Source organism: Lytechinus variegatus, chromosome 17, assembly GCF_018143015.1.
Source record: "Lytechinus variegatus isolate NC3 chromosome 17, Lvar_3.0, whole genome shotgun sequence".
Classification (NCBI taxonomy): domain Eukaryota; kingdom Metazoa; phylum Echinodermata; class Echinoidea; order Temnopleuroida; family Toxopneustidae; genus Lytechinus; species Lytechinus variegatus.
Genome location: NC_054756.1, coordinates 22,788,337 through 22,806,881, shown reverse-complemented (window position 1 = coordinate 22,806,881; position 18,545 = coordinate 22,788,337). Strand labels below are relative to the sequence as shown.

The window sequence follows — 18,545 nt, the reverse complement described above, 5'->3', positions numbered from 1 at the left end:
GGGAAAGCCCCCTCATGTCAAAATCAACGCCGTCGACACGTGTCGACGTTGCCTTTAAACAAAAGGATGCTGATATTTTTCGATCGTACTCCCTCACATCTAAAGCATTGGAGGTGGTGCGCTGTTACCTTTTTTTCGAGTTGGCTCCGTTTATAGTCCAGATTTCAGCACACATTTGTGTTTGCAGGATAGATAACACTTTGGTCGCTCCCTTTTGTTCCAAGGAGCGAGTTCCTCTCACTCTCTTCAATTTACCAGCAGTGTGTCAATGTTCTTCCCATAAAACGCATTGTGTTTTCATCCAGCTGTTACCACGCCCAAGTATATTTAAATAATGTGTGCTTGCACGTCGAAAAATACGTTTAGTAACTGATAGCGCGTTGAAAACCGGGCTCGAGATTTGTCGCCATTTTATTTTCATTTGCCGTCGGTTTTTAATTTCATTCTTCTTTTTTTTTCTGTTTGAGACAAGAGGCTCAGGCTGTCACCAACCTCTTTGCTGCACCGGCTGTTCGAATCCCACGAGAGGGCATGTCAAAAGGATATTGGAAGAGCTGCAGCCATAACCCTATCAAATGGAGAATGCGCCAACGTTGACTTTGACAGTTCAACAATTTGATGAGGTTTCCGTTTGAGCGCGTTCTCTTTCTTTAATCCTTGACACTTTTTTCCAAGTTGTCTCCCTCGTCTTCGAATCTGTCGTTTGCCTTGTAAATACAAGACGCGCGAATGGACAAGGACAGGAAGTCGCAATTCTCCACCCCTTACCCCTCTTGGCATGGTTTCCGGCCGATCGGGCGAGTGTTTCGACCAAGATTAGGGAACTTCACCGTGCTCAGCAACTCTAGCTCAAAACATAAATATAAACATTTTAACGCCGTAAATTGAACATGGGACCCAGTGTTTCTAGGAGCCAGTCGTGTGGTCTGTTGGCTCAGACAATAGAGGGTTGAGTCCGCCGCGTGTTAAGGCGGAAACATCCCATCATAGGTGATTCCATCAAGAGCATGGTCAGCGTCTACATGGTCTAGGGATAGCATGGATAGTGTGATAAGAGACGCTTGAGGATTGAGTTTAGCATGGACTTTTGTTGAGGTCCGCGGTGGGGTGGGGGGGGGGGACCAATTCGCCTGTATGTACTCCCCATGAAGACAATCACCACCAGGTCGATTACCTGATTGCATGGCAGGAGGAAATTGGACAGTTAGCGCCCTGCTAAGGCGTTCACAAAAAACATCCTCTCACCATCACCTCCTTCTGAAACCTATCAAGCTTTGAAAAGCCTAATGGCATGGAATTAACTTCACTTATTGTCATATCTATGGCGTACTAATTGGTGACAAGTTGGGTTTGTGACAGGGAAGACGCTTAGTCACCAACTGTTATACCCAGAAATGGCGGGAGAACAGTAATTTGTCTCGGCCGAGTGTCTTGAAACTCTTGAATAAGTCATTGGCAGTTTTTAGAACACCCTTCCTAATTTCCATTTTGAATTCCCCTTGTAAATCGCCCAGTTTCCCTGGTGAAATAAACATGTCCTTGGGAGACCGAAAGTGCTGGAAAATTCTACTTTTGCGTTAGTTGAATGATAAAAAGGCAAGAGCCTACAATGCTAACCCCATCATGCCCATGGTATGCGTGTAGCTCCAAATATAATTTTGAAAAATGCTATTAAATTATCAGTTCCCAATGATTGCTAGGAATGCAAAAAATGAAACAAAGAAACACAATAATGAGTAGTTAATTGCTTTAACATCCCCATGATACCTGACAATGAAACATATAATCATGTTCATACAAAACATTAACACGGCAGTGATCTAACATTCTATTTTTTTTTGCAGTGTTCACCTCAGTCTATTGTTTACTTGAAAAGCGTTTGCACGCAGGGAATTTAGACTTGGTAATTTTGAAGATGTTAGAGCGAGGAAGCTCCTTTGACAAGTTTTGGAAAGTTACAGGGTGTGCCTATAATTTACCTTCAAGAATTACAAGAAGGGAATATCCCTTTTGACAAGACTCTCCGATGACGCAATCCATTTTTAACAGTCTCTCTGTGATGAGGAATTATCTCATTAGATCATTGGTCATTTCCACGTTACTGTCTTATTGCGTTCTCCCCCTGATACTACAAGTAGGATATTGCTTCTGAATACAACATAAAACAAGCGCTATTAACTGACGCGCGTTACCAAAAAACAAAAAGGAAAAACAAATGCAAAGACATGGTAGACTGAATTATAGAGAAATTAATTTATGTGCAGTGTATTTGACTAGGTAATTTGTCGTTAGTTGTTTCATTGACAAGACCTACACAAACTTCATTCCACTCCGCCGGGTTTCATCCGAGTGTTTGTCGTGGTGTACCATTTTCGTTTGCTCGTTTACGTTTTTTGTCACTCTCTGTTAGAAACTGGCGCAATGAGTTACTTGTTAATTTTGCCGTTGATGTATAGAAACAGAAATTGCTATTCTACCATTATGCTAGTTTTTTTTATGGGTAACCGTCCTAAAAGCAAAATCTAAACCTGTCAATCAGAGCAAAAATGGCGCGACAAGGCGTTGTTTCGCTTTCACAATTTTCGGGGTAGTATTAGATCTAAGAGTAGTGAGTCCACTTGTGTGTAGTTAGAATATTATTAGATGTCCGTAGGATATTGTTTTGGCGATTATAAGAGCACGCGCCTGGCGCGCTCCACTAATTACTAAGTTGAAATACATACCCAAATTGTGAATGTAAGCGGGTGTTGGGAAAGTCATTCCCTAAGGCTCTGTGCGTCAGCTGGTTAGAGGCGGCTATGTACAGCCCCCAACACCACCCCCTGTTTTTCATGATAATTATTATTATCATTATTTTGTTTTTGCTGTACTTCGTTTACGCCATTGATAATGAAACACCACGCCATCTTTGTTTAGTTTCAGACAACCTTTATCGGAGTAAAGAAACAATATCAAGTACGGTGTGGTAGTAGCTGAAAAAGGGTGTATGTATCTTCTTTCCAAACGGTTTTGTACAACAGTGTCCCAGAGAAGCCTATCATTGAATAATTGCAAACATTTTTTTGGTTTGGCTGCATCTTGATTTAGCGATTTATTTTTTATGAACAAAAGGATAGAAAGTAGTAAGGGTATAATAGGAATAGGATGGCAAATGAATTTACAATGAAACCGAAATATGGACTATTCGCAGAGAACCTCTCGAAAATTAAACGCTAGCTTGCCTTGGGTACGGTTACCTGAATAAAACAATGCACTGAAACAGATTCAGTTACGCTTTATTGTATGTAGACAATGCATGCGATGTAGAGTTCAAATTGCCTTCCTTTTGTGAAGGTATTCTTGTCGTTTATTTAATCGATTGGAAATGAAAGGCTGCCAGTGGTGGAGGCAACGCGTGTTCAAAGATGTCGTCATAATACCCACATTTTTGTGAGCCTTGCTGACAAGTGTCGGGTGCGAACGACACTTTAATTATAAAAACATTGCTCTGATTTCACTTTAATGAAGCTGCGAAAGTGGCCAAATTTCGACCGAGAGTCGACGTCTCTTGTAACATTAAAACTGCCATTCAATTAGAGTCTCCCTGATCCAATACGAATGAAAACCTCTTTGTTCCCTTTCCAATGCTGTTTCTTTTATAGAATCCGGGGCTGTGAGGGTGTTCTGTATAGGGTGGGAATATTCAATATGGATGAATAAGGCAAAGAGGTTTTTCGCGGCCTCAGCTGATTGACACTTGCTTAAAGTTTGACACTTGTATTACTATTCTAGATCTATTGTTTTCGTGCTCTTATTGTAGGACTTGGCATGATATGGAATTCCCTTGTTAGAGGAAGATGATTTGTGTTCTAGGATCTGACAAGGAATCTTGAGGAGAGTAAAGGGTGAATTATGTCTATGTATGGGCATTATTTGACATTAATGAAGCGATGCTCGGGATTAACCCAAAGAATATAATTGTAGATGTCTTATTTTTTAAAAAATAGGTCATGTAGACCGTTCCGTGACCCAGAGGGTGTAATCATCGCCAATGAATATATTACCAGTCGTTCTTAAAGTTGCTCTTAATATACGAACAGCTTTATGAAACGGCCCCCTGTTTCAGTTACTCGATTACTTCAATTCCTTACTTAATTGTCAGGATATTGAAATTAAGCGATGTTATGTTATTTTGGATGCGAGTTATTTTGAGTGATTTTGTCTTTAATCGCTTCTCTGATGGAATAGAAATCTAGAAATAAGTAAGAGTAACCATCTACGATGTGATCCGCTAATATTTTATCCTACCCCACGTGTTAAAGGGAAGTTCACCCTGAAGAAAACTTTCTTGTAAAAATAGCAGAAAAAATAGTAAAAAATATTGGTGAAGGTTTGAGGAAAATCCGTTAAAGAGTAAGAAAGTTATTAGAGTTCAAAGTTTTGGATTTGTGACGTCATAAACGAGCAGCTGTCCCATGTGTTATGTAATATAAAATGCATAAATTTCAAATTTTGTATGGTTCCTGATGACTTAATTTTGTTTTCGTTTCATGATCGGGTGTGAAACGATTAGTCTATTGATAAACAAAAGTTATAGTGAAAACCATTCTCAATTTTTCGAGAAAATGATATTTCATTGATTTTTTACCATTCGCTATGTAGGAATGCTGCTCGTATATGACGTCACAAATCAAATAATTGAAATTCTAATAACTTTTTAATTATTTGATGAATTTTTCTCAAACCTTCGGCAATATTTTTCATTAATTTTTCTGCTATTTTTACAATAAACTTTTTGTCAGGGTGAACTTCCCCTTTAATACCTGTCATAGGTCCATCGTTAGACCTATATCATTCATCGTAACACCGCGACTGCGCCCTCCATAGACTACGCAATGATACGATGATACAAGCATCGGATTGAAACCGTCTGAATTATCAGCGTTCTTGTTGATTCAACTGAGCATAATGAATGACAAATCTACACTGAAATTTACAATAGATGGCCGTGAACTGTGGTAACGTGGCCCCTTACTCCACAATTCTCTTCGAATTCATTGCAAATAAAACTGACGAAAGCCACACCCTTTTCGAAGATGAAACACATTGGACACCCAAATATATTCCCACTGGAAACCGACGCTTCAAACGCAATACTTTTTCATCTTTTTTGTGTGTGTTTCCTTCACAAACATGTATTAGTGTTTTTCTTTACGATTATATATATATTTGTATATTTATAATACATATGCGTTTGTTTTCTATATCGTCTACCCTTTTTTCGTCTTCTCTTGGTTTGTGAGTGTTTGTTTGTTTGTTTGTTTGTTTGCATTTATTTCTGCGTTCAAAAACACAATACAAAATTATTTATAATTACAAAATACAAAATATTTATAATATAAACAATGTGGTCATTTACATAATAAATACAAATAAGGATGTGAGTATAAATTAATCTTTTATAAATGTAAACGTATACATATAATGTAAAAAATGAACGCAGGAGACCGCCATCGTGAGCGGTTAGGCTTGAATTGATGGCGGCCTCATAAAAGATTCGTGACTAAGATTGATATTTACTGACCAAGTGGGTGCATTGCAAGTGCAGGTGCTGGTGCTGTGTATAGCAGTTGAGTAAAATCAGAATATTAAATAGCGAATGTGAATATTTGAGTGAATGTTTTAATTTGGAGGGTGGGGTTGATAAGATTGAATGATAGTTTTCTTTAGAGTGGCTTTTAATGAATATATGGTTGAACACGTTTTAATATTGTTTGGAAGACCATTCCAAATGTCAGGACCATGGTGTCGTATTGATTTAGAGGCAATTACCAGTCTGGGGTTAGAGAGGTGAAAGTTTCGGATATGCGCGTTGGGTAAGTATGGACAGTACTATTAAATTTGAACATGTTATCAAAGGACGAAGGGAGCAGTTTGTTAATATATTTTAAAATAATTATAGTTATTTGAATCGTATATAAGTCGGCAATTTTTAATGTTTTCAGTTTAAAAAATAAAGGATCGGTGTGAGCCAAATAATGTGATCCTGTACAAATACGAATTGCTCTTTTTTGTAATTTAGAAATAGAAGTAAGTTTTGTGGAACCACAATTAGCCCAAACAACGTTACAATATGTTATATACGGGAGTATTAACGAATTATACAATAGAAATAAAGTTTTGTGTGGTAAAATAAATTTCAACTTGGAAATTATTCCAATATTTCTCGAGTGTATGAAACATTTTTACAGGATAATCTTCAGTTACGCTAAACAGGTTAAGTTTGAAGTAACGTCAAATGATTAAATGAAGAATGCGGTTCTTCGTTGTCACGTTTGTGGTCCCTTATTACCAAATCCGGGTACTGTACATCGGAGCATGATATTCTAAATATATATATTTAAAAAACACACATATTCTTATAGGGTTTGCCGACCAAAAAGCTGACTCTTTCTCACTAGTTCAATGAATATGATGTGAATTACCGAGTCAGATCGCCCCCTGTTTGAATTGGCAAATCACGGTTTCTTTCGAAAGGAAATATGAAAATGATAGATTTGTGGATGGTATGAATGGGGGGCTATCGAAAGAGGAATGTTTGACGCAGAAAACACATGTTGCATATTTGGTAATTGGCTTCTGTTTGTTCTCCCTGATTGGAGATACCCCCACAGTACCCATATCTTAATCAGAGTTTGCATAACTGCTATGTGATCATGACCACAAATTAATGATTACTTTACTCTATCAAGAAGGGTGTTGGCAATTTATATTGGTGCTAGGTTCGTCCAATTATTGCGGACAGGGGTGTCTTATTACATTTGTGAGAGACAAAGAGTGAATGAAAAGCTGATGTTTGTATATACTTGTTGATGTCTCTTCCATTTTTAAAGCAACATTAATAACAACATGGAGAGCCTGGATGTTGAAAACCTGGAATTGAATTTGTTCTCTTTGATCGGGCAGGTCGGAGACATTTGGCTTCTAGAGGAAACATTAACAATATCAACTGACCTTCCCGTATTTGTCCACTTGCAAAATACACGTTTTATGTACTCTCTAAATCTTGCAATCCCAAAATGACATTCATTCGGCGAAGGATTTTATTTTAGCAGTTTGTCATTTTCATTTTATCCGGCCTTTTGTTATAATCTAGATTGCATGCCTCCTGCCCCTAAAAGGGAGTTCCAAACGCTTAGCCATGACATGGAGTCATTACACCATTACAGCTTTGTTTTGGGGGGAAAAACGGAACAATCATTCAACGATTTACATCGTTTTTAGTCTCGTCCAAAGAATATTTGTACAATAGTTCTATTCACATTGCGGAATAATCGGTGAGAACAAATTCAGAAAGCATCTCTTTTTTCTCTTTTCATGACTGAGCCTGAAGGACGTGATCTATCTGTCATAACAGGACCGTATTACATTATATTGACAGGGAATCTGTGTCGTATTATCTTCTAAGGTTCCTTGATAAGACCGATGGGTGCTGTTGGAAAGTAGAATAGCCTATAAAACTCGACTCCCCATGTTGAAGAACAAAGGCCGACTCGGCCACCCTGTCACCCGGCCATTGTCTAACCGTGCCAATGCCGGGACCGTCCGAGTAGATCTCAATCGCTTTCCAACCTTCCATTGCGGAGGAATCCCTGAAGGTAATTGAGCATTTGACCGTCTAGGGACCCGTTATATCAGGTGCATTGGATAATAGCGAAACACAAATAGCATAGGATATGAATCGGACTAAGGTCGGTCTGTATAATGAGAGAACTGGCTATGATGGTGGTGGGGATACAGGTTAGCCTTATACATGTATTCTGAACTTTGAAAGCTTTGTCAAGCTGAGGGACAATCTTCTATCACTTCCCGAAGGTGCTACTTGCTGCACCCTCTACTCTCTGCAAACGGCAAGGGGTCCCTCACACTTCCACGACCATACCAGTTTTCTGTCATTTCACTCCGCTGAACTTGAATATCAGTTCATGCTTGCATGGGTTAGAAGGGTCATGTGGAGGTTTCTGACTCGCTGGTTCAGCCACCCTGAACCATTCTGCGAAAACAAATATTTCTACTGACGTTTTAATGTCATTATGAATGGCGTAATAGAAGAACAGGAAACGACTTATGTATTTGATTGTTATTCACCACTCATGACGCTGCAGGGAAAAAGAAAGAAGAGATAATGAAATGACATAAGAGCATCACCTTAATGGTTGGTTTATGTTGGTAGGAGACTAGACAGTTGGCAGGTTAGTCCTATCAGCAGGGGTTTACCTGTATTCTAAGAGGAACTATAAACAAAACCACCTCTGGCTTAACAGCAGAACTGATGAAGTGAAAAACCGAGTAAAAATAAAACAATAATTAACTTTTACAAGTTAACTTTAAAGTATCATGTCTAAATGATTCGAGCGCACCTTTAACGATGGCAAACGAGTGATGAGCAATGCTCTGTCGCGGTCATAACAGGATTCATCCACTGCAAAAGCTCAAGGTGATCTCTAATCCCACCTAAACAATAGTCGAGATGGGTTTGCATTTACATTACGCACCAACCATGTGACAAGTACAGGCCGAGGGGATTTCTGGACTGTAATAGCCGTGCCAAGAAATATTTACGTGGCCCCTGGATGTTAAGCGGGACAACCAATCATGTAATATTATCGAGCCGATGAAGAGTTTAAGGTCATCGTGGTCACTGCGCCCCATGTGAGGGCGCTCTGCAGGAAGTTTTAACAGTTGTTTTAATACCTAATTAGTGGTCAGTGGTTTCACGTGTCTGCATCCTGCTGGCGTAATGAGTTTGTCCAACATAGCAGCACTCCCTCAATCATTTAAGTGGTACTGATTTTAACCCCATTTCGTCAGTTTATGTTGACATGAGTAGGCTCTAAGTTATTCTTATAACCCTCATTGGTAATACCCAGACAAAGAGACAAAAGCAATGGCAGGTAGTAATGCATTCCTGTGCAACAAACTGATGGGACTCAAATCCACAACTTCAACATCCACAGACGGTGTACTGTGCTCAATATTTGGTTTGGCAACAGCCTTCATTTTGAGAGGGTGTACAAACATAGGCGGTTTTATAAAGAAATATTTCAAGTTCAAATTTCAAAGGGCAAGAAACGGATGTAGGCCAATGATTAAATGATGATGCGTGTACTTGTTTTGGAAATGCCATCATATTTCCTCGTCGGGCTGTCATGGTATTTGTAAATCTAAGATTGAGTGCCAATTTCCAGTGTTTATACAGAGTCATTCGTGTAGAGTCGTACCATGAAATTAACCATGATAACGAAGGGGCCTCAACAATTTACCTGCCGCGGATCGACTTTTCCAGGCATCTTTTTCAGACAGTTAATTTAAGTACAATGTATGATGCCCACTTCCGACCACTTTCAAATTTGGAACATATCCGAATATTTTGTTACACCTGTACGTTAAACTTTCTGCGCAATCCGGTATCCGCAAAATGTAAAAATCACATTGAAAATCACTGCACTCAAGATCCTTTGAACTGGATCTTGGTGGTCCCGTTAGAAAGCAACAAAATATGGGATCTACAAACTTCAGGATATATAGGGAAATGAGAACTGGGTAATCTTACTTATTGTTAAATTATTTTGATTTTTGTAATAGTAAAATCTGATTGAGAGATCAAAGGTTCATGGTAAATTTCACATGCTCGTGATGATAATATTGTCGCAATAGATCATGCAGGTCGAACAATTATTTCCCGTGGATCTGCGCTTTAATTGGAGGTTTGTTTCGGGTCTAGGTTTATTGTGTAGAAGGTAGCAATAGTAGCAATATGCAATATTACAACACCTGCAGATCGTACGATGCACAATTAAAATTGCACGATGCGCAATCAATTGTTACTGCCTTAATTTATGTCATTTGCCATAATTGCGATTGTTCAATTCCAATGTTTATCCATGTAAATATCACAATCTAAAACAAAAGTGAAACTAAAGAAGGTAGGGAGGGCAGACTTTGACGACTCGTGAGAAAGACGGAAATGTAGGGGGAAATGGTTTCTAAACTTCGCCATTCAGTCGAGCGGTTGAATGTTTAGAACATGCCATTATTAATTGTATTAAAAACAGGATCCAGGTTAGGTTTCTTATTGATGGATCTATGCTATATCTTGTTAATGCACTTTTGCGGCAGCTGGAGACGCGCAACGCGGAAGGCACACAAATTGAGAGGACTGACGGGGAATGATTACATTAATGGAACCGAAACAGTCATGACGTATGTCATGTCATAATTGGCAGGGAAAATCATGTGAGATCATTATTTCACATGCAATAACTCCGAAATTCCCACCATAGAATTGTATGCGCTATCAAATTTTACCTGATTAGTTGACGTTTTATGAAATTCTGGCGCCCGGAATGCAATTGTCTTGTTTTGGCGATGCTCCACATCGCTTCTAACGTTCTATGAGTTTTGTTTAAGTAACAAAAGGATGATATACAATGTACATATTTAACTGGGTATGATATTGTAGGAAGCGTGATACAATTTCATAAGGGTAACAAAGCTTCATACGGCAAGAGAGTTTAATTTCCTTTGAACTTCGAAGACAACTTTTCTTCTGAGGCTAATTTATCGAATGACACAACTTCATTGAACCAGGTGGCTAGGTATGAGAGCCCTCACATGTCACAACAGGCTGCTTCGGGATGCCAGGTGCGCGCGCGCGCGCTTTTCACTCCCATTTTGAGTACAGAAATCCCTGACAGATTTTAATACAAGGACACGAAGAAGGTCTTTCACTACCGATGGATTGGACCTATCGTATGGTAATCGTTTGTGACGTTACATGTGGTTATGATGCAACCATTATGACTCGTGTGGTTTATTTTTTTATGAAAGTCACGACTAATAGCGAAGGCAAAGGTTGAGGGAAGAAGAAAAAAATGGTATCTACGCCCTTTGCTTTGAATTGTACTTTTTAGGACCTCGGTGCCCTTGAATCGGCGTGACTGCCGCGGAAGATCTTGGCACCAAATACTAAGAATGTTAAAAGGATCTCTAGAAGTCTGCAGAGTGACGAAGACATGTCGCGTGTAAGATGGGGTTGTTGGAGGATTAGCAGCCTAACAGAATGTTTCACCTGATTTCTTTTGGGGCGGAGTGATTAATTTTGAACTCCCCTCCTATTTCTCTTTAGAGCACGGACATGTTACCAAAATGAAAATGTTTATGGTTCCACTAACGAACCACCATCTAATGATTGACAGTACTGGCAGTTAGTGTAGAAACTTATTTCGTAAAGCAAGGTGTGACACTACTAATAATCGTGAACGCTAATCGTAGCAATGCATACGATCAAGCTTACGAATAATATCTTTCTAGATCGTGACCATTTCAAATGCTGTGTGAAATACATTGTAATAAGATTATATAGACTCTGCGAATTATGGTTTATTTCACGTAATCATCATCATTACCATCGTAATTGACAATGATATAAAAAGTACATGGTATTTGCCATATCTATCAATGATGGTGAAACTCTCATTCGAAAAATAGCGATTTGTAATTCGGCTTGTAAATATGTAAGATAAAATTAATAATGTATTTTTTTGCAAATACATTACTCATAATTAATGTAAGGGTAAACAGAAGACCTGCAATGGGTGTAGTTTTTCTTCAAGGGAACTATTTTTGTAACTTCTCTTTCAGGAGGAGGCAATTTGTTGTACTCAGCTCACTTTTTTCCAGGGGTTCCTGGATGATGGTAATAGCGTGGATTAGCTCACATATGTCAGGAACGTAGTAAGTCAAGCAGCCATGTGCCATTGACTGGAAGTCACATGAATTTGGAGCAGTGATTCACGTCTTGGTGTTGAGAGCCCGAACAGGCCTCTTTCCGGATAGAGACAGTTCCCCTTTCCTTTCCATGTCACTCCGGAGGAACCCATGATCCTCAAACGAGATTCTGCGCTGTCATCATGACAATGAATTTGATTTATTCTGGGCCAGGGTCTGATGTCACGAAACTAATCCAGATATGTCCTCTCGGTAGACTCCTATCCCTGAGACGTGACATCGAGTTACCGCGATGTTGTGACGCTGTTAAACCACACCATTTGTAGATCCTGTCAGGTCTTATGAAGTTGTCTACTAGTCCTTGACTGCTTGAAGAGTTAGTGAAAATTGTTAATAAATTTGGCAGGTTTTCAATTTTATGGGGTGACAGAGTACATTACCCACCTCAAGAGAAGAGTGTATAAGATTCCTGAGTTAAGTGAGCTATCGAGGTAAGCAAGTAGTGGCGGTTGCTATTCACTTCTGAGTATGTTTCAATATGGATTCCAACTGAAGTCTAAATCACCCTCTTTTATTTATTATGTCTTTCAGATACAGCCCCAGTCACAATGAAAGCAGAATCCGATTTTGATGGTTTCGTCCACAAGAAATTCCGTCCGAACGGAGAGAAGCGTGTTCTGTCCACGAGCAGTGCCCCACCAAAGAAACGTCGTGGAAATCTTCCAAAGGAAGCTGTCAACATCCTAAAGGCATGGCTATACGAGCATCGCTACAACGCATACCCGAATGACCAGGAGAAGCTGTATCTCTCTCGCATGGCCAACCTCACGCTTCTTCAGGTTTGCAATTGGTTCATAAACGCTCGAAGGCGCATCCTCCCTGAGATGATCCGGCGTGAAGGACGAGACCCTGACAAGTTTACCATTAGCCGTAAAACAAGCAAGAGTTCCTCGTCTGATAGATGCGAGGGTCGCGAAAGAAGCAATAGCGAGAAGAGCGATGATTCCGCAGTTTCCTCTGTATCCTCAACCGACTGTGCTATGGATACCGTGAGCTCCAATTTCCACGACAATGATTCCAATGCCGCTGACATCAGCTCTGAAGGTGAATCCGATAGCGGTTGCAACGATTGCAGGACCCCCTCGCCTGCCGCTCGAAAAATGTCGATGTCATCCAGCCCCTACGAGTTCCCAATGGGGGGAAGTGTCCCTACATACCTTCGTGATCTTCCAACTGATATGATGCACCATCTGAGGCTACATGAAGCAAGCAAATACCACTCGAGTCCATTATTAAATGCTCGCCACTCTCCTACCCTTCCGCCTTCACATCCCTACATTCCTTTTCTATACTCAAGAGAATACCAACAGGCATTGCCAAAATCGAAACTTAGCGACCGTAAATCGCCACTGGACTTGTCTCTGAAACTTAACATGTCTCTGAAACACGAAGTTGACACCCTCGCCATGCACAAAGCACACTTACGCGCATTTCCAGAAGACGCCCTCCGCGTTCCTGCCACCGCACACTTGGTTCAACCCACAAGCAGTCCTTTCAATATGTTGGTTGATGCGGCAATATGGAGAAGAGACAACGAAAAGCCTGGCCAAGGTCGCCCAACAACAGTCTGCTGACTGTGAGGACAGGAACAACAACAAAAACTTTCCCCAGGCAATTCCATGCCTTACCGTAAACCGTAATGTTTGGAAACATCAAAGTAACCACTAACTAAACAGGTAACTGGTGTAACATGCCAAACTTGCTATCTCATCAAAGATGATGTTGTATTTGCTATTTTTTTCGAATAAGCAAACACTAATATCGTACAAAGTTGAATGGAAATTGTGAGAATCATGAGGTGAAGCTTTGTCAAAACTTGAAGAACGGAAAAAATAATGTCCGCACGTGCCTTTTTTATGATCACAAAAGGTCTATAAAATGTGCGAAAAGAAAGAAAAACTGAAGGACATTGACTTATCTGGTTATATCGTTATATCCTGAAGTCGATGATGTGAATACTGTATAGAGTGGAATGAGTTAATAAAGAGGAAGATTATTCGTAGTGTGAACTTTAAGAATTTATCGTTAGATTATAATTCTTATGTTATTTGGGGTTGTGCCGGGAAGTCATTTTCATTTGTTTTATTTTTGTGTAGATGAAAATATCATACATCATATCATAACAATCTCAGTTTTGTTGAAAAGTCTTACGGTTAAGGGGTGATTATTTCCGATTTCGGTATGAATTCATTAATTGAAATGTTTAATACTAAATGGTTCTTCCACTGTTGCCTCGTATGCTATATTTTAATTGATTGTTGATGCAGAAACGGGGCTCATTGCCAACTAATGTCAAAATGAAAAGTACTTATTGTTATGATTATTTCATATTATATTCATTAAGAGCACTTTCTTGAAAATATTATATTATTTTCTGTATGTGTTGCGACTCGACGTCATGTGCCCTCAGTGCCTTACCTGTAGGTTGAATATGAGCGCATTTTTTGCCAAACCGTCTTCCATTAATGCTCTAATTTGGGATGTCCCCATCAGAATTGATCGCGGAGATCTAAAACACGTGCTATGTCTTCAAATCATTTTGTATGAATGTATATACAGTATTCGATAACAATAAAGTGGTTATTCCATTCCATAACAATGAAAGACTGACCCCTTCGAAACACCTGATGCTGCTGGTCTTAATGATTTCATCAAATCAGGGGACTTGGGTTGATAATTTGGAATACTTAAAGTGAGTGGGGAAATTTACATGACCATTTTTTTATGTTACGTACCCGTGATTCACCTTGGTTACAGTTGTCCATGTAAATTATATTCTTTGATACATGTGGTATATGTATTTATTTTTACCGGTGGAGTGCCGATCGGAATTATCATAACATATCTTTGTTTAAAGCATAGACAGTCTAATCATGCAAAGATAACATGGTTACCAACTTCTACATAATGTAATAATGATAAATAATAACCTGCTTACGAAACGTTATTAGGTTTGTAGACTGGTTTAAACAGCCGGTTCTATGTCAGAAACATTACTTCAGATTGGTAAATATCGAAAGGAACTCAAATATTGACGAGATGATTTTGTCATTTGCTAGGATAATTCGAAGAAAGTAAAAATTCAGGAGATAGATTGACCATTATTTTGCCAAATATCCGAATCTTGCCTGTGTTATGTTCAGCCGTCGCCCCGGTTATCTGAACCTTATTCGAAACGGTTATCCGTACCGTGTATGAAACGGTTACCTATAAAAGCCTTTGATGAAATGAAATTAATGTATTCCTCATAGAAGCCACGGTCCTCGCTCAAAGATGCAACTTTTTTTAATTGTGTTAATTAACGACAATGAAATGATCGCATTGGTTAATTGTTTTTTTTTGTATGAGACCATACCTTGATACGCATTAGGTGCTTACAAATTGTATAACTTGCCCTTTTTTTCTTTCTTGTTATAACATGTAGGATATATCCATTTTTAATACAGTATTGACTTAATTCATGCATCATAAGCAATCCAGTAATCGTATGTTTGACATATTTATGTTTCATTTACAAATTGGTCATAATTCAAGATACGATAGGTCGAAGAAAAAATCCTATGCAAAGTATGATTTTTTTGGCCCAACGTTTTCCTAATATTTGTTTTCCTTTTTTAGATTTATTAATTATTAATCATTGACTTTGATTCTTTTCTCAATTGAGCAAGTATCTTGCTTTCAAACAGTCCATAAAGATGGTTTCCCCTTTTTCATATTTATTTTGTATTTTCATTTCTTTTATGAATCCTTCCTCCCTGCCTTCTTTCTCCTTCATAAAATAATAGCAAGAACCATTATTATTAGGTTAATTTACCGTCCCAGTGCAATTTATGTATTCAATGTGTATTCTTTCTGCCCTCCGAATTTGTACTACCGTGTACCCTGAATTTTGATATCGTAATTATTTAATAACTATTATCCGATGATACTTAAATAATCAAGCGCGTCTTGCAAGATGACTTTCTCTTATTCAGTGTTGATTCAACTTAGCTATATTGGTCAGATTATGTGAATTTCCTAATAACTACACGATGAAATAATTATTTATCTCAACATGTTTGAATAAAGTGATTTTTTTGTTAACATTGATGAATAAATTTGCTGCTCGGGTTAAAAATGGAGTGTAATTGCATTTGTATTTGAAATAGAATTAAAAAAAAACCGCTTTGCGTTTCTAACATTTCCTTCGAATATGCGGAGTTTAAAATCCGGAAACCGTTGTTAAATCAAATCTAATTCACTGAAGCAAAGTTGAGAATCATTTGAGTTAGAAAACATAATTCATGCATAAGATTATTAGCAATGAATCATAAGCCAAAATGTAATTAACGATTTAAATTTACTAATTTGTAAATATTGTTTTCCTTTGACCACGTTTAATATACAATTTGGAATAATAGATTTGACTGTGGAATGCCTTTTTTGCATCATTGTTTGTAAATATTTGTACCTTTTTGAATTTATGTTTTTTCAAATTTAAAGATAAAAAGTAATAACAATAAAAAACAAACTTTCTTAACATTTACATCAGTTTCTGTGTCTTAAAGAAATTTGTGTCATAGAAAAGTCGTGATTGAAAAATAAAATTTCTGGTGAATGATGAGATGATAAAAAAGTAATGCTACGGTCACGATCGGCCAAAGATCCAGTAGAGCTATTTTGTTAGTTCTTATTGCATAAGAATTGATCTATCAGGTGTCATTTTCACGGTTTATTTCCGATTCGTCTAATGCCAATAAGTCCAATTGCGAACTTGTCTACTATCATTTGGTCTACCATCATATTTTCCACTATCCACATGGTCTATTGCTAATCTGTCCACTCACCATTTCGTCTAATAACCGTTTGGTCCAATAGCCATTTAGTCCATATACTTGTACCAATTGGTCAAATTGGACTAAGACCGTTAATTGAGCAGAATGAATGAAAATGAAATTGTTATTAGACCGACTGGTTATAAGACCAAATGGTGATTAGACAAAGGGATGATCAGAACAAATGGTTTTTACTGGTGGGACTGTTGGATAACGGCCATTTTGGTATTAATACATGTAGATGGGGATAGATCGAGGAAGAACCAGGACAATGTAATAGGGACGGTAGCGTAGAGGGGTGGAAGAGAGAGTGAATAAGAGAGAGAGAGAGGGCGGGAGATTTACCAATTTTCCTTTCAATATAGCATGGGAATTTATATATTACCATTGACTTTTCACATACACACACACACACATATGTATATATATATATATTAAGGGTGTGTGCGTGTGTGTGAGGGTGTGTGTGTTCTCGAGAGCAAGAATTCAATTTTCCTGAAGCACACTGATCAAACTTTTTTTTCGGTGAAATAAAATGAAATATAGCAATTGTAAGAGGAGATATCCATGATCATTTCGATACAATCTTTATAATTCGTCGTGAGTTTGTGATTTTCTAAACGTTGAAATAAAGCAATTGATAAGAAAAAAAAGATCAGGGGGAGAAAAGGGCTAAACAACTCCTGTCTGAATAATAGGAGGCATAACCGCACGTGACTGTCAATGAGGCTCAATCAATTATTTAACCGTATTAAATGCCCATCTCACGTAACTTTACAAAAGAACGCAGTGACAGGAAACGACTCTTGTTGATTAATATCTCTGATTAGTGAGTGGGACGATGCTATAAAAAGTTCGCCTTTTCCCCCATTACGTCTTTTGGTCAAAATTGTTCATATTGTCTGACCCCCAGCATTGTCATCTGTTTCCGCCCCAAAGCTTGTCACAGATGAAGTCTCCCAGACGAATCAAGAGCTGTAAACACGAATTAGTTGCTCACAATAATTCAAGGTTGTTGGACTTGATGGGGCTATATCTGTTATTGTCTGTGAGATGACCTAATATGACCGTTTTTCACAGTTATTTCATCTGCTCCCCCTCTAACTGAAATGATTGTTAAAGGATAAGTCCGCCCCAAACAAACAGCTAATTTGAACACTGAAAGTTTCATCAAAATGAGATGTAAAATAAGAAAGTATTTTTTTTTAAGTTTCACTTAATTTCTCAAACAATTTATATGCACATCCTTTTCGATATGCAAATGAGGGGACTGATGACATTATTATTTTATATGAAATATTCTTATTTTCTCGTAATTGTCATGTGAAACAAAGCTTCATTTCTTCCTGAACACGTGGTATTCCATTATTCTAACATTTTGTGTGGGTCCTAATTTTCAAATTCGTAAAAATTGAAATATTGCATAATTCAAACAATGCAAAACAATAGAAATAGTGAGTGAGCGACATCATCGACTGTCTTATTTGCATATCACTGAATCGAGCATAGAATGTTTTAAGAAAAAGAAGCATAACTTCTTATTTTAAATTTGATTTTCATGATGTTTTCAGCGTCATTCATGTTGGATTTTTATCTATTTGTTAAAATCAACTTTTTTCTGGAGTGGACTTGACTTTTAAGCTCTCAAAGACGAAAAAAAAAGACGCAGTCTGTGGTAAGTTTCTTTGATAAGAAAAAGAAAAGAGCTGATAGACTTAGTTTTCCATCGCCACATTGAATGGAAAGAGGTGCCAAAAAGGAAGTTTTCTGATAGCTTAAAACGTACCCCCCCCAAAAAAAAAAAAAAATATATATATATATATATATAAAAACGTACATGACGTCTAAAACAAGATCCTGGGGCAATTTATCCTACATGATAACCCTTCTCTGGCTTTTTGA

The 18,545-nt window shown here is 38.1% G+C and overlaps 1 protein-coding gene across 2 annotated transcripts in view; it reads left to right on the top strand.

The window, feature by feature from the left end:
• LOC121431291 (iroquois-class homeodomain protein irx-3-like) overlaps nt 1-15,123 on the top strand; it is a 32,007-nt gene extending 16,884 nt beyond the window's left edge. The window contains exons 1-2 of one of the 2 annotated variants that reach the window (XM_041628800.1): nt 7,372-7,637; nt 12,361-15,123. In XM_041628800.1, the coding sequence (XP_041484734.1) occupies nt 7,511-7,637; nt 12,361-13,403 (1,170 nt within the window). In that variant the 5' untranslated portion in view covers nt 7,372-7,510 and the 3' untranslated portion in view covers nt 13,404-15,123. Of the gene's footprint in view, nt 1-7,371; nt 7,638-12,360 lie in introns of those variants that run through there. The other variant, XM_041628801.1, reaches the window with a different exon arrangement.
• Nucleotides 15,124-18,545: the final 3,422 nt, after the last annotated feature.